Raw genomic sequence first — 16,014 nt, 5'->3', positions numbered from 1 at the left:
CAAACTGCTTATATCCAGAATATTATTTTAAAGTTAACATACTAGGCCACTTCATGCGCAATGCCAAGCTATGGTTTGGTATTATACAACCAAACCATGGGCTTGTGTTCATATCAACAAACTGTGGCATCAATTTGCCCTCCAAATGAGGATTGCAAATTGGCTTTGATTAGGTTTGTAATCCTGTTAGAAGGTGACCATAAATCACAGCTGATCTTTTCAGAGACAGCAAACAATAGCTTGCGGCAAACCTGGAATGAATTAAGTGGAGTGCATAAGTACAAGATTCAAGCAACAACAACAACAACAAAAGGGGGGATTCATTTGTACATAGAAATGTATCACATTGTGGTACGGATGTAAGATATACCACATAATGAATGCTTTTAGCTAAACAGGATATTATGAGCTTACTTTTTTAGTCTTGTCTTTGCTTTTGTTTTCACCATTGTGCGGCATTACATGAGAATAGATCCAGTGCCCCAACCTTCAAAAACATGCCCCTTCCACACACATGTACCCTAGGGTACTGGGCCAGGCAAATGCATGGAAATCTGACCTGGAAGAAAAAGTCCCTGAAATTTCTCCTGTGGTTGGAAATGAATCTCTCCAATCCCATTAAGGAATACTTGCCTACAGAATCCAGGTATGCTTATTTGGAGAAGTTACCTCTAGTCTTTCCATCAACAAAAGGGCTCAGTCAAACCACATTTCAGCAGAAACTGGAAGAAGCCTGTCCACCTCAATGAGCAAGCGGAAAAGGTTTGCCTAATTTACAACTACACTTAATAACCAAATATAAATTATAATTCATATAATAAACATTATTTTTACAATTAAAAGCAAAAGAGTAGCATAAAACTGAAATAGAACTCAGATAAATTTGGAAGCCTCTATAAACACAACCACCTTTAAACCCCAGGCAAACAAAACATTGCTTTTCAAAGAGGCACACTTCCTATTGTCACAATGATGCTGTACTTATGGATGATTCCTAAGTTTCCTTGAACTTTGGAGAACTCAAGATAAATTTTTAACATAGTTACATAAATAATGGTTTCAGTGTAACTGCCTCTGAATTAGCTATCTCACAATTCTTTCCACAGGAGGCAAATGAATGAAATTGAGCAATTACCACAGAACCAGAACTAGGAGTAATTACTTTCAAGCAAAAGTCAGGGCAAACATGCCCAGTCACGACAGCTACATTTTGTAAAAATCTAAACCAAAATCTGAGATTTCTTATCAACAACTCAAAGTCTGCACATTGCCCACTTTCCAAAGCTAATCAGAAAAAGTCATTTGAGACCATAAGGGGAAAACACCAACATCAGAGGTGGGAATAGGTGAGTAATGAGTATTATCTTACAAAACAACTCTAGTGCTGTGGCACATATTATTTATACAGGGCACGGGCAGAGCTCAAACAACATTTTTGACCTTTCCCAATGAATGCAACATGTGGCTTGATGAAGCTAGTTCCTATAAGGTTAAATAAAACCATCTAGAACGGATTACTACAGCTTGTTCACTTTACTTCTCTGCAGTCCTACTCAAACTCTGCTATTTAATATTTTATAGGTTTGATTGTATAGTTCTGATCCTGATCATGGAGCTGGCTTGTCAAATCCAATTGAAAGGAGACACTCCGTTTTCCATAAGAGCATACACAAATCCTTTTTGGGCTAGTGCAACATGACTAATGCTTGGCTCTATATTGAGAGAAGAACTTAGACCAATGGGTAACACAATTTATTTCCACCGAGGATTGCTTACACGGCAATTCAAGCATAAAAAGTAAAGGTGTCCCTGCACTTATAGTGCGAGTCGTTTCTGACTCTTAGGGTGATGTCTTGCGATGTTTACTAGGCAGACCGTATATATGGGGTGGGATTGCCAGTTCCTTCCCCGGCCTTTTTTTTACCCCCCAGCATATGCTGGGTACTCATTTTACCGACCACAGATAGATGGAAGGCTGAGTGGACCTCGACCCCTTTTACCGGAGATTTGACTTCCTCCTTCCGTTGGAATCGAACTCCAGCCGTGAGCAGAGCTTCGGCTGCGTTACTGCCGCTTACCACTCTGTGCCATATGCTATGAATTATTCATTTTTTGCTTCTTAAACATATCAAATAACTACAATCAAGCAAAATGTTTGCAATCTTACAAGGAGCACAATCCAATTTGTTTCTTATATTTGTAAAGCGTGACACAATTGTTACAAATGCGGGATTTACATGGTGCTCAAGGCACTTTCATCATTAAGTGTCTTTATAAGAAAAGAATTACAATTCACAATACCTACAACAATAAACATGAGTTAGAATTGTTCCCATCAGCCTCCTTAGAGCAGTTAATGTGCCATAGAGCTAAAATCATGCAATTGGAGGGGAACTAGATGGCGACATCTCAAAAGCCAACAGCATATTCTTGGAAATCACTGCTTATCATACAACTTTCAAATCAATCTTGATTTGGCTACAGTAAAATTAGTGCTCCAAGCATGGAGACAGCAGCATTTCTAAAATCAGTTTCAATACAGCACTTACTATGAGGAAGCACATATGTTATATCGAAATCTGCAAAATACATTAAAAGCAGTATTGCCACTTTAAACAGAGTTACAATTCCCACAGCGGTTTCATAATTAACCTGTCTTCCCAGAAACTCTGGGAATTATAGCTCTGTGAAGGGAACAGGGGTTCCTAACAACTCTCAGCACTCTGAACAAACTATAGTTCTCAGGATTCCTTGGGGGAAGCCATGCTTAAAATTGTATGATACTGCTTTAAATGTATAGTGCAGATGGTACCTTAATATTTGCACTTGGCAGCGGTGAATACTGGCAACTGTTTTCAGCAAATGCATTAATCGTTTTTAACACATTCCTTCCTTCAGGATTAGGCAACATTATTCCAGGAATCCTAGAATATAACCATTACTGCTCTGTGTCTTACAACTATATTTCACCACCAGGGCCATGTTGTGGCTTGACAGTAAAACTCTTGTCATAGAAGTTGTCAAAATGCCTGAGCCTCCTATCATCCATAGGATGAGTTCCAGTTGTTAACACCTAGAGACGCAGGCAAGATATTGATGATGTCCTCCCTACATCATGCCTGCTTGACTCTTGCCTGTCTTGGCTTGTGAAAGGTTGTAGAGGAGGAGTGAGCAACCTGTAGCCTTTCAGACGTTGTTGGATCCCAACCTGCAGCCAGCATGGTCAATGGTTGTAGTATAATGGGATAACAACAACAACAACAACAACATCAACAACAATAATCCAACATCAGGAGGGCTACACATTCCCCAACCCTTTTGTGGAGGAAGATAAACAAACAGAACTTATCATTAATCATCTCTGTGGGAAGCAATGGTGCTACCTTCCTGCTATTAAGGATGTATTCCTAAACCCATTACAAAGAAAACCTCTTCATGGTCCCTTATATTAGGCAACTATACGCAAACTTCAAATTTGCCATTTGATCTTCAGAGTTTTAGTAAATGGAAACATGCTTATTATGAATACATCTAAATCGTTAAATGGAAAGGGTGACCCCCTACCTATTTATGTCAGACAGAACAGCTGAAAACTCTTCCATAATAGCAATATTTCTGTGACAGCTCTTAAAAGAACCTGATTTCAAGAGACAAGCCTTTAGGGACTTAATCCCCTTTTGAACAACCTCCCTTACCCTAGCCTAGAAAGGTCTCGCATCCAGAACTCACCAGTATCAGCTCTGTCCTTCTATATGTTAATAGCAGACCTAGTTCTCTGAAAGCCTATCCTTTAGCCTAGCTAAAACAATCCACAAGAGGGTGGTATCAGCAAGGCTTGGGGGAATCCCAGAGTTTGTAGCAATATAGTATATTATCCAGGGCAAGGGGGAACCCTTCAGTGAAAAACATTTTCAGAAGAAAAGTCCCAAAAGTTGCCATGTGCACTACGAACAGGGGGCAGGAGAGTTAATACAGCATGGTACTCCTCCTCTCCCCCTTCCATTCCCTTGTGTGTTTTTAAGGCCACACTCAGCCACAATGATCACTCATGCATTAAATCCACTGACACCCACAGGAATTAGTCATATGTGACCGGAACATAGGAAGCTGCCTTCTACTGAGTCAGACCATTGGGTCCATCTAGCGCAATACTGTCGGACGGGCAGTGGCTTTCCAGGATTTCAGACAGTGGTCTCTCCCAGGCCTATCTGAAGTTGCCAGGGATTGAGCCTGGGACCTTCCGCATTCAAAGCAGATGCTCTATCACCAATGCTCTATCTGCCTTTGCCTCAGAAGGCAGAGTTGTGCCTTAAACAAGTGCCTACTCCAAACCTATGACTTTGTAGAATACTTTAGGGATGGAATCCTCTCCTTTTTTATGTTTTGTTTTTAAGTGTGGTCCCCTGGTGGTCATTATCAAGCTGATCCCTTTTTTGTCCAATATCTTTTCATTTTTCCAATCTCCTCAGATTATATATATATATTGTTTTGCAGAGAATTGTCAATATTATAATCGCTATTTATTCATGAGTCTCCATTGGTATCGATCTTTATTCTGAACTTATTATAGATTTCCTGTTTACATTCCTTTTCAAGTGCAGTGCAGACAATTAAGGCAGATAACCAAGTTAGTGTCTCCCCCCCCCCCCGTTGCTTACAATCAACACCTCATTCCCCCCTGCTGCTTTCTGTTTCTCAGTTACAACACTTCATTGACATCAGTGAAAGGGAATACACATTTGAACAGCTCACAGATCGATAAAAGTATCAATCAAACTATGGATGATTTCAAAGCGAATTTTTAAAAATAATGAATCAAAAAAAGAATGAATTGGAAACCAGGCGTGGAGAGTTGCTATTTCAAAATTCTCTCCACAAAGATAGAGAATATCAGAAATAATAATTAATGCAATGACGTATCTGATTATTGCAGAAACGGAGCCCATCACTAGCATACTCTCTCTCTCACACACACACATATACACACACAGATGCACACAGAGTGAGCCATATATTTCATATGTAAAAACCCTTGTATTCATAAAGAGTGAGCCAAGACACTCCCTTCCTTCCATCTGTTTCCATTCTTTCCAGGTAGTAATCTTTTAAGCCTATATTTTTAGCAGTAAGCAGTACCATTTCCGACTTACCTTGGGGTCATTTCAGTGTTGGAATTGAGGACGACAGTAACATAAGTAAAAGCGAAGGAGGACACTGCACTTCTGAATGAGAACAAACAGCTATTGAGAAAGGCCTACACATAAAATGAAATGCTGTGAGCCCAGCCAAAGTTAAGCACTTTTAAACTCCCTTTCAACCAGAAAGACTTAAGCATATATTTTTAACTCTCATGTTAGAAACGAAGGAACACAGGAAGCCGCCTTATACTAAGTCCATCTAGCTCACTGACTGGAAATAGCTCTCTAGGGTTTCAGACACAGAGTCTCTTCCAGACCTACCTGGAGATGCCGGGGGCCTTCTGCATGCAAAGCAGATGCTCTACCTCTGAGTTACAGCCCTTCCCCTAATGGAAATGAATAGACTTTAGTGCACTCAGCTTTGGTAGAATTAATTTTCCCCATCACTGCTTTGATATGATGAATATCTCAGATATGCAGCAGCCACAACAAAATGCTTAACTCATATCACTATTTCTTATTCATGGCAAAATAGTGTGGAAAGGTAAATATGTGAGACACTATTGCATGGAATCTATAACATTGGGATTTCTGTGAGTGCATATAAATCACAATGGAGCTTGTGAAGACTTTTTGGCACAGAAGTATTCTGCATAACTGGAAGTGAGGCATATATAACGCAAAGTAGAGTGAACGAGTTATTTAAATTATAAGGAAAAGGAAAGCGGTTTGCTTATGATATAGGTTTATAACATATGCTCAGCCTCAATGCCTGAGGATCTCTGGGCAGACATACATATTAAAGCACACATTACATATCATATAAAAAGTAAATGTAAACTGTAAACCGCCCAGAGAGCTTCGGCTATGGGGCGGTATATAAATACAATAAATAAATAAATGATAAACAACTGAAACCATTTAGTTAGTAGAAATAAAAAGATTCAAATCCATTGATACCTGCAAACCTAAAAAGACCTACTGTACACTAGGCCAGCCTAAAATGACAGACAGTGTTTCTTGATTGCCAAAACTCTGCAAAAGCAAGGCATTCCAGAGTACAAGGAGGGGATAGCTGCACTAGAACTTTAAACAGTTATCAAAATGTTTTAATCATACCTTCTTCAAACAATTTTGGGAAATGGAATCTTGTAGGGATCCTGAGATTGTCACCCTTTTGAGGAACAAAAGTTTCCAAACAGGTTAGAACCTGAATTAAATCTGCAGTGTGGACATTAATTGCTTATCCTCTTCTTTTTAATTATTGCAGTCTTAACCTGTTTTACTTTTGACATGGAACGTAAGAGCAGCCCTCCTGGATCAGGCCAAAGGTCATCTACTCTAGCATCCTGTTGCTGGGAATTGCAGGTGGGGCGAGTGCTGCTTGTGGGCTTCCCATGGGCATCTGGTTAGCCATCCTGAGAATGGGATGCTGGACTAGATGGGCCTGTGGCCTAATCCAGCAGGCCTCCTCTTATGTTTTTATGTAACCTAGGGCTTTCTGCATGCAAAGCATTTGTTTTGGTACTGATCAGTGGCCCTTTCAAAAAGCTCACCCTTTTGTTAGTTGGTGAACTGGAAATTATATGCAGGCATCGTTAACTGCTGAATGCTCAAGGAAACTTTGAAACAACTGGCAGAGCCATCCATAATTATCACACTAGTTAATTGTATCACTTCAGCACTGGCTCTTGGAAGCACCTGAAATCTTCCCAGAAATGCCATAATTGGTTGAAGAGCTGAACACTAATGACTGCCATAAAAAAATATGAAAGTGTCAAAGTAACAAGGTTGATTTGTTTGACCTGGATTGTTTTTTAAACATTATGTTCTGGAAAAAAAATAGTTTACCATATTCTTTTATATTACGGCTAGTTAAGTAGCCTCTCACACAATTAACTAGAGTTCCACTTATGCAGGGGGCATATGTGCTCCAAACAAAAACTCTCAAAACTGGTTTCCAGAGAGAATGACACAAAGCAGAAACAAGAGATGCTAATTTGATCTTCCTACAGAAAGGATGTTGACCTAGAGCAAATGAAGATCCTGGCCTGGTGAATCTGCTATGTGAACACTGTTAAGGCCCCTTATTAATGCAAGTTTCCAGGTATCTTAGTCTGCTACCTCTACAATCAAAGAAGTATCCAGTGAGCAAAAGTCCCAAAAGAGACTACACCGGTCCAGGAGGTAATCCAGCGGAGGGGTGTGTGTGTCAGAGCAATGCTTTGGAAGATGCGAAGATGTCCGACCTGCACCTGAATAAAGGCAGAGTGGCTGAACAGCAGCAGGAAGGGCAAACAAGGAGGGATAGCAAGAGAAGCTGAAGTCACATCTGCACTTTACATTTAAAGCTCTCTTATACCTCTTTAATAGTCATGGCTCCCCCCAAAGCATCCTGGGAACAGTATATTGTTAAGGATGCTGACAGTTGTTAGGAGGCCCCTATTATGCTCACAGAGCTACAATTCCCAGAGTTTCCTGGGAAGAGGGATTGATTGTTAAGCTACCCTGGGAATTGTAGCACTGTAGCACTGTCAACATGCTACAATTCCCAATATTCTTTGCAGGAAGCAATTCTTGTTAAAGTGGTATTATAGTGCTTTAGATGTAAAGTACAGTTTTGGCCTGAGATGCAGCCAGAAGGAAGTATAAGTGAGGCAGAGTGGAGTCATAGGGAAATGCTACCTGAAAGGAAAGAGGTAGGTTATAAGCAAAGAAGCCAAAGTTATTCAATGCAGCAGGAGTGTAGAGAGATAAGAAAGCTAGCATAGAGGCAGAGGGAGGAAACAGGGTCAGCACACTTAAGGAAGGAAAAGGCAGTGATGCAGAAGGGATTGAGCAAGCCCTGTTCCAAAGGGGCACCTGGTAGGTTAGAGAAACAATAAGAGGTATTCTGGGGGGTGACTTAAACCACTTCAGTGGCAAGCTAACATGGTACGGACAAAAAGTAGGAGTTTAACAGGATTCAGGTTATATAGTACCCTTAAATAAAACTAGTCTGGTGAAGGGGGTTAAAAAAACAACCTCCAGAGAGAAGATCCTGTGATGATAAGAACCCCAACTTAGTCTGGGGGCAGGATTCACCTCTAAGCAAACTGAGGGTCCTTGGAACCTTGAGGAAGGGCTGGGAGGTATCACAACACCTTTTCAGATTTTCACAGGTTGGTCATGCTTCCGCATGGGAAAGAGATGAAGCTGGATAATATAGGGCGCTAGCACACACACACACAAAAAAAACAGTCCAAGAAATATTATGGGTGCAACAGCATTGGTGGGCTGAGGGGAATAAGGGGAGAACGCTCTTCCAGTTGCTGCATGTTATACCCATCAATAGGTGCTGATGCTGTTCTCTCCGCTCACCCATCAGGAAATAGGGTGGTGTAAACCACTGAAGATCAGGTGACATGATCTTTGGGTTTAGTGGGGGAGGATGCACAGAAAGATTCAAAAGTCCACTCAAAGATATATTGGGTGGTATTCAATGCTAGTCCTATTCAGGGTAGACCTATTGAAATTAATGGATGTGCCTAACTGAGGTACATTGCATTAATAGGTCCACTCTGAATAGAACTTAGCCGGAGAGAACCCATTAAGATTAAAATGAAGGGGGGAAAAGAGTATCTGGGAGGAGCCAGACCTCAGCAGTAAAGCACATATGTTGCAAGCAGGAGGTCCCAGGTTCAAATCCTGGCTTCTCTATTTTAAAAAAAGAACGCTGCCAGCTGATCTGCTGAGATCTAAGTAGCTGCTTCCAGTCAGAGTAGACAAGACTAGGCCAGATGGACAACCATTCTGGTTTATAAGGCAGCTTGATGTGTTCACTGTAATTTGAAAACCATGATTTCAGCCTTAGCCTGTCCTTTAATTGTTTATAACAGTCACTCAATACAACAAATGACGCTCCTCAATTACCTCCCTCCCCAAATGATTATTACTATACAAAAATTACATGTACTGCTTAATAACCAAGGTCAATGCAGCAGAGACCACAATTCTGGCTGCTAATCAATGAACAAAGGCATCATGACAAGAGGTGTAAAATGGATATGCCCTTAAAAAGATAAGGTTATTGGTCATATCTTTCCTGTTTATCCCTATTCTTTTTTACTAGTAGTACCTTATGAGCAAGTAACACAGCTCATCAGATAGGAGAAAAATTCATTTTATTCTGTTCAATGAGACATTGCTACAGGGACCACGCATCTGCCATGGCTTTGCAACTAAACAGCTGCTTTATTAGTCACTATTTTCCAAGAGGAGATGTACGTTCATTGGACGTCTCTTGGTGTTTCTTTAAGAAGAAATCAACAACAGGGGCCCAGTGAGGGCAGGGGAGGAAGTGTTGCAGGAGAGACACATCCACATTTGCTTCTCCCTAAAAAACAACCTCGTTATCAGATGAAAATGGAGACATATTCCTGTACTCGTGGCACCCCTCTTCTCTCATCAAGGTTCCACTACCTAACCCTGCTCACAACCCAGTTACACACTGCTAGGTCTATTTGTTCTATTCTTTCACTTTCCAATAGAGAAAGCCGGGGGTATGTTATTAGATCAATCAGTTTCCTTCCTTCCTTCTTGTAACTTATGTCAATTTAATACCAGATCCATTGTTGTTATGAACTAGGGCCATCAAAGCAGGGGAACACCAATCATGACTGGCCTTGGTAGACAGCCAAAACCTGATCCAGTCCTTCCTCTGAGGGAGAGGGGTAGGATCTTGATGACAACATAATGCCTTTGAAGACCAGAACCAACTCCGTCTTCCTCCTTCAAGGACTGGGGATGGGGAAGAAATTTGATTCAGTTTGTATTAAAGTACTAAAGTTTGTACTAAATTAGCACTTTCTCAAACAATAGAAAAATAAAAACACAGCCATGCTTTCACGTTTGCACTTCTCTGAATTTTGCAGTGCCATTCTCCAGCCAAGTAACATGCACAAACATTTACATACTAGGATAAAGCATATATAAAAATGCATACGTTAGTGAAAATTATACAAAAATGCACTATACTAGGGAAAATTGCTTTGTAAAAATGTATATATTAGGGACAATGACGTACAAAATGTGTATGTTAGGAGAAAGTCACACTAAAAGTCTGATGATTTTTCACGAGGACTTAAAAAACTCATGAACTGATGTGGGAATGTGGCTAACTGAACTTAAGATTGGAAAAATAAGAAACTGAGATGAAATTGATAGATTTGCTTATTCAAGATTGGGGCTCACCATGTCGAGATTAGCCTGAGAGAGAGACTCAGAAAGCAGAGAGAAGGCTTGCTGCTAATCTATACGCAGAACATATCATAAGGAAAGTGGGACTGGACCAAGATGAAGGAGGTGTGAAAAGTGGAGGGAGAAATATCAATAATTTAAGATATGCAGATGATACCACACTACTAACAGAAACCAGTAATGATCTGAAACGAATGCTGATGAAAGTTAAAGAGGAAAGCACAAAAGCAGGACTACAGCTGAACGTCAAGAAGACTCAAGTAATGACAACAGAAGATTTATGTAACTTTAAAGTGTACAATGAGGACATTGAACTTGTCAAGGATTATCAATACCTTGGCACAGTCCTTAACCAAAATGGAGACAACAGTCAAGAAATCAAAAGAAGGCTAGGACTGGAGAGGGCAGCTATGAGAGAACTAGAAAAGGTCCTCAAATGCAAAGATGTATCACTGAACACTAAAGTCAGGATCATTCAGACCATGGTATTCCTGATCTCTATGCATGGATGTGAAAGTTGGACAGTGAAAAAAGCAGACAAGAGAAAAATCAACTCATCTGAAATGTGGTGTTGGAGGAGAGCTTTGCTGATACCATGGACTGTGAAAAAGACAAATAATTGGGTGTTAGAACAAATTAAACCAGTACTATCACTAGAAGCTAAAATGATGAAACTGAGGTCATCATACTTTGGACACAGAATAAGACCTGATTCACTAGAAAAGAAAATAATGCTGGGAAAAACAGAAGGGGGTAGAAAAAGCGGAAGGCCAAACAAGAGAGGGATTGATTCCATAAAGGAAGCCACAGACCTGAACTTACAAGATCTGAACAGGGTGGTTCATGACAGATACTATTGGAGGTTGCTGATTCATAGGGTTGCTACAAGTCGTAATCGACTTGAAGGCATATAACAACAACTGGGGTTGAGTGCAAGGTTCAGGAGATTTGAAAAAAATTGCACTGCCTTTTGGTAAAATTGGAAAGCATCTTGCCATTGCTCTGGCTCATCAACTGTGCTAGGGGGCCTGGACCCCCAAATTGCAGGATCTCCAATAGTGGTCTGTCAACTGAAAGGAAGAAGCTATATATTTATTTTACTGAATGAATCACTTCCCATGAAAACATCTCACAGAGATTAACAATATAAAAATATCAACAATGACAACAATTTCAAACCCAATAGTGATACCAACTGGGAAACTACAGAAAATCAATGTGACACCTTCTACGTACAAACAAATCTCTGTAAGTAGAATGAATGAAGCACTTTTTCCAGATTTTGGCGCCTACGGAAAGCTGCAGTTCAGAAGAATGTTCCCACCAGGGCTGCATTTTCTTTCTCACCTCTTGTTCCTGTCCTCAATCTGTAAGATGTACACCATATCATCGGCAGCATGCTGTTTGGAGCTGCTCTCCCCCCATTTCAGCTTTAAGCTCTGAGGACCTGCTGCAGTACACTCTAGCCGAGGAGGTAAGGGCGGCAACGGCCTGGTCTTGGCCTTAATCAAGTGGCTAAAAGGTCCTGCTCCAATGCCATTGACAGCCTGAATCCGGATCCTAGGGTTCGAAAAAAACAAAGCAAGAAAGATAAGAATAAATATGAAGTTAAAAGTTATTTTCAAGTCTATTTATTTTTCCACCTTTGTTGAAGCAGACAAAATATTGGTAAAGATGTTGTGTTCAAACTGATGCGTCCCTGTAAAGAATCTAGCTGCCATGTTTTCAATCAGCTGAAGTTTCTCAACAGCCTTCAAGGCAGTCGCACATACAGAGTATATTACCATAGTCTAACCTGGATGCTATGACAGCCTTGTAGCCTTGATCTTTCGTATAAACACACAAGTTTATGTGTAAGGTTATCACCGAGAGATAACTATGTGCATATTTTCAAATGACTGGATTTGCACAAGATAAACCAACTGAGCAGTTCACTGCAATACTACAAGCTCTAAATTATCTCTAAAATACTGATGTTATAACCGGAAATAAGATTAAAAACTAGATAGCAAGGCATCACTTCCAGGCAGATCTAAAGTTGCTGCAAGGGCTCATCATGAGATATACATTCAAGATACTGTATATGTAAAAGATAACATATCAGATCCTTTCCTAATTCAAAGTACTAATTCCTTCAAAGTTTTTGGATATTTTGTGGTAGACTAATGCAGTTCTCTTGATTTTGGATTAAATGTAGCAAAGCCATTTTAACTGATTCCCTAATATTTGATATGTTTTTTGGAAAGTGTGACATATAAACAGACATTTGCACCTGCACAGCTAAATGCTGAAAAAATACAAGAACACACACACTGATATATACTGTATATTTTAAAACAGTATAATTTGAAATTTCAACTATTTTTAGCTGGCATTTTGTGGCCTAATTTTCATTTATAAAATGTACCAAGCTATAGGGGATGGGGAGAAAATTAAGAGCCCTACTTGGGCAGAAATTACACCTTGTTGTTTAATGAAATGTTTTTCCAGTAAGCCAACCTGACAGAAAATTCTGATTCAAAGCAGATGGAAGCATCACAGCAAGAGCAGAGCACAGGTAAATAAGACCATCCAGTTGGCCATGAATGCATTTATATTTATTTATTTATCACACTTCTAAGTTGCTTTATACAAAAAAGTTTCAGAGTTACTTAACAAGACAAAATACATATGGATAAAATCAATTAAGATCACTGATCTAGATGTGGCTGGACTGACACGACATTCCATGGTCTGTATAATGTACAATCTGGCACCTACTGATGAAGAACCCTACTAGCTTGAATATCTATGACACTATTTATTTCTTACTTTTAAAATTCTGATTTCAAGTAAAAAATAATTTTAAAAAAGTATATATCCTGCATGGGTTGCTGCTTATTGCAATAAGCCCCTAAACTCCAGTATTCAACATGATTTGGGACTGAACTGCATTAAGCAAAGAAAGGCACACGAAAGAAGCAAATGACCCTAATTATGTCAACAGATTGGCTTATTACAAGCATTTTGATTCCAGCCACATTTCTGTTGCTTCAGGCTGAATCAAGCTGCACGTGGAAACAGGGCCATGTGTGGAACACGGTAGACATGTACACAAATGGGCCTTAAAAAAAAAAATCTGTTCCAGGCTGTCTTTTCCTAGTCAGTGTTTTTGGGTGGCTGTTTTTTCCTTCCTTAAGGGTTGGCACTTCTGCATCATAAAAAAAAAAGGCTTGCATAAAATTTATACTAATGTATATGTATAGATTATTTTATTATTAATTGTTATTTATATACCACTCTTTATCAGAAATGTTTGCAAAGCAGAAAAAACATGTATACATACACAATAATAAAAATTAAATAGCAATATATAAAACACCAACATCCATGCTATTCACTCAGCACACTTCCAAGAAGCCCAGGTCATCTAGACCTCAATCAACCAACCACTGCAGACATTAATCCACACCACAAACACACACTCTCTTACTCTCAACAGACAATTAGGATCCAAACAATACCCTAGGTACATATAAAAAAGGCCGCACTACAACACTAGCAGCCTAACACTAGCAGGATAAAAATGACATTTAATCTAGGACACCACCAATCCTAATAAAAACCTCATGCCATTTACCCAAACACTCATTCCCAGAGGGTTATTGGTCTATGGCTGAGAGACCATCCTCCCACCCTAGTCATCAGCCACTAATTCTCAGCTCCCACTTGAGAAGTGGTCAGACTCCAACCCAATTATTTCTAAATGCAATTTAAAAACAATTCTGATTTAAGTAGAAATACAACGCATCTCATCATGGTGGAATGGCCCGGTGACCTGTGTGTCTGCTCAGTCTGCTGAATGGATGCCAACTGCTGTGCGGGCTCTTTATCTTTAAACCAGAGTTGGACTGGACAGCTCTTCAAACAGAGGACTACCCTCTGCAAAGTAGGATATATATAGCCACCCTGTTCTTGTTGAACTGTCTTATTGAGCTGGTTTGTACGAAGCAGTAAGCCAAATTATGGCTTAGGAGCTTCCAGAGAGGGCCCCTGTATTGTCGTGGCACACTGAGCTATTACAGCTTGTAGTTAATGAGGAGGGGGCTTAATCATAAATCCTGATTTGGACAACACTTAAACCAAACCTTGGCTTACCTCAGACTGGCAGCAAAAGAAGACTAGGGAGGAGCAAAGGGGCTGCAAGATCCTATCCAGGGAGCCTGAACAATCGTGCCATATTATTGCTTGGCTTGTACTGTCCTCCAAACCAGCTCAATGTGTCTTATGGAAATTTTCATGGTATGTTTGAGGCTTACATCTCTAAGCTGCTGTGATAGAGTGTATATTATATTTTGATTTGGTGATTATGCTTCTTAATGTGTTCCATTTTGGTCCTTGCAAGGACTATGCCCTAAAAGGTGACCCTAAAATACCTTAGGTAAAGAAATAAACAATATGTCTTCCAATGAGACCCGTCTCATTTACAGAGGGGCTGATCTGCACATTCCACAGAGGCGGTGTCTGAGGAAGTGTGAATGACTCAATGCCTCAACGCTTCCTCAATTTACGATGTTTCTGAATCTTGTACAAAAGTGGGGAAGATGCTCCTATCTCTTATATGTGACCTTGAAAGTGAAAGGAGGGGTAGCAAGGTGAAGCATACAATGTTTTGTTTTCCTCTTTTGTTTTTTCTAAGGAAGATGCAAACCACAGTAATAATTACAGCTCTAGGAGAAACAAGTTCCATAGTTGACTCTAGAAGCTCCTTCCTACATATCCTTATGCTGAAGAAAGCAGACCTAGCCTCAGTCATTCATTTGAACATTCAGGTTGAACTTTGAGTCTGCCTTTGAAAAATGTGCAAAAAATTTACCTGGCCCAAAATGCAGCAGCCAGAATTTTAATATAGGCCTTGCTGTACAGAAAATATATCTCTGATACATTTCCACCTTTACCATGTATCAGTTTGTTGCTGTGCTCAATTCATGCTGTTGTTAATCTCTAAAACCCTTCATAGGAGCCAGGATATCTGTAGGAATATGAGGTCCTGCTCATGTTTCCCATTTCTGGAAGCAAGGTGGATGGGTGCAAGAAACAAGGATTTTTTCAGTTGCAGTTCCTAGCAATAGGAAGTGTTATTGAGCTTCCTACTCAAGGGAGGCCTGTCTGTCCCAACCACTGGTCACCTTTTGGTGAACACTGAAACACATTCAAAAGAACTTTTGAGTACTGATGAGTGTCTGCTGCTGGATATTGCATTTTTCCTTTAACTGTAATGCTGCGGATCTGTTGTATTTTGATGCAATTTTAAAAGGTGTAGCATATTGTTTTATACCTTGCAAACTATGAACATAGCTCAGAGGTAAAACACCTGCTTGGCATGCAGAAGGTGCCAGGTTCAATTCCTAGCATCTCCTGGGGCAGGGAAAGACTTCTGCCTGAAACCCTGGAGAACTGAGTCAGCTTCTGCTCTTTTTCTCTTCAGCAAACTACAAGCAAGGCAGGCCCTTGCATTAGGCAATGTGACGTGGCCCATCTCAGGCAGCAGACTTCCAGGTACTGTTAAAGGGCAGCAAACGGCTCATTACTTTAATAGCATTTTTACCACGGTAGTGCCATTTGGATTATTTTGTCTCAGGTAGCAAAACGCTTTGGC

General features: G+C 40.1%; 1 protein-coding gene across 11 annotated transcripts in view; it reads right to left on the bottom strand.

The window, feature by feature from the left end:
* FNDC3B (fibronectin type III domain containing 3B) overlaps nt 1-16,014 on the bottom strand; it is a 389,419-nt gene that overhangs the window by 51,246 nt on the left and 322,159 nt on the right. For all 11 annotated transcript variants that reach the window (XM_061637327.1, XM_061637337.1, XM_061637336.1 and 8 more), the window contains one exon: nt 11,724-11,936. In XM_061637327.1, coding sequence (XP_061493311.1) covers nt 11,724-11,936 — 213 coding nt within the window. The remainder of the gene's footprint in view (nt 1-11,723; nt 11,937-16,014) is intronic.

This window comes from Rhineura floridana, chromosome 7 (assembly GCF_030035675.1).
Source record: "Rhineura floridana isolate rRhiFlo1 chromosome 7, rRhiFlo1.hap2, whole genome shotgun sequence".
In the NCBI taxonomy this organism is placed as follows: domain Eukaryota; kingdom Metazoa; phylum Chordata; class Lepidosauria; order Squamata; family Rhineuridae; genus Rhineura; species Rhineura floridana.
This window is presented reverse-complemented; position numbering and strand designations above follow the sequence as displayed.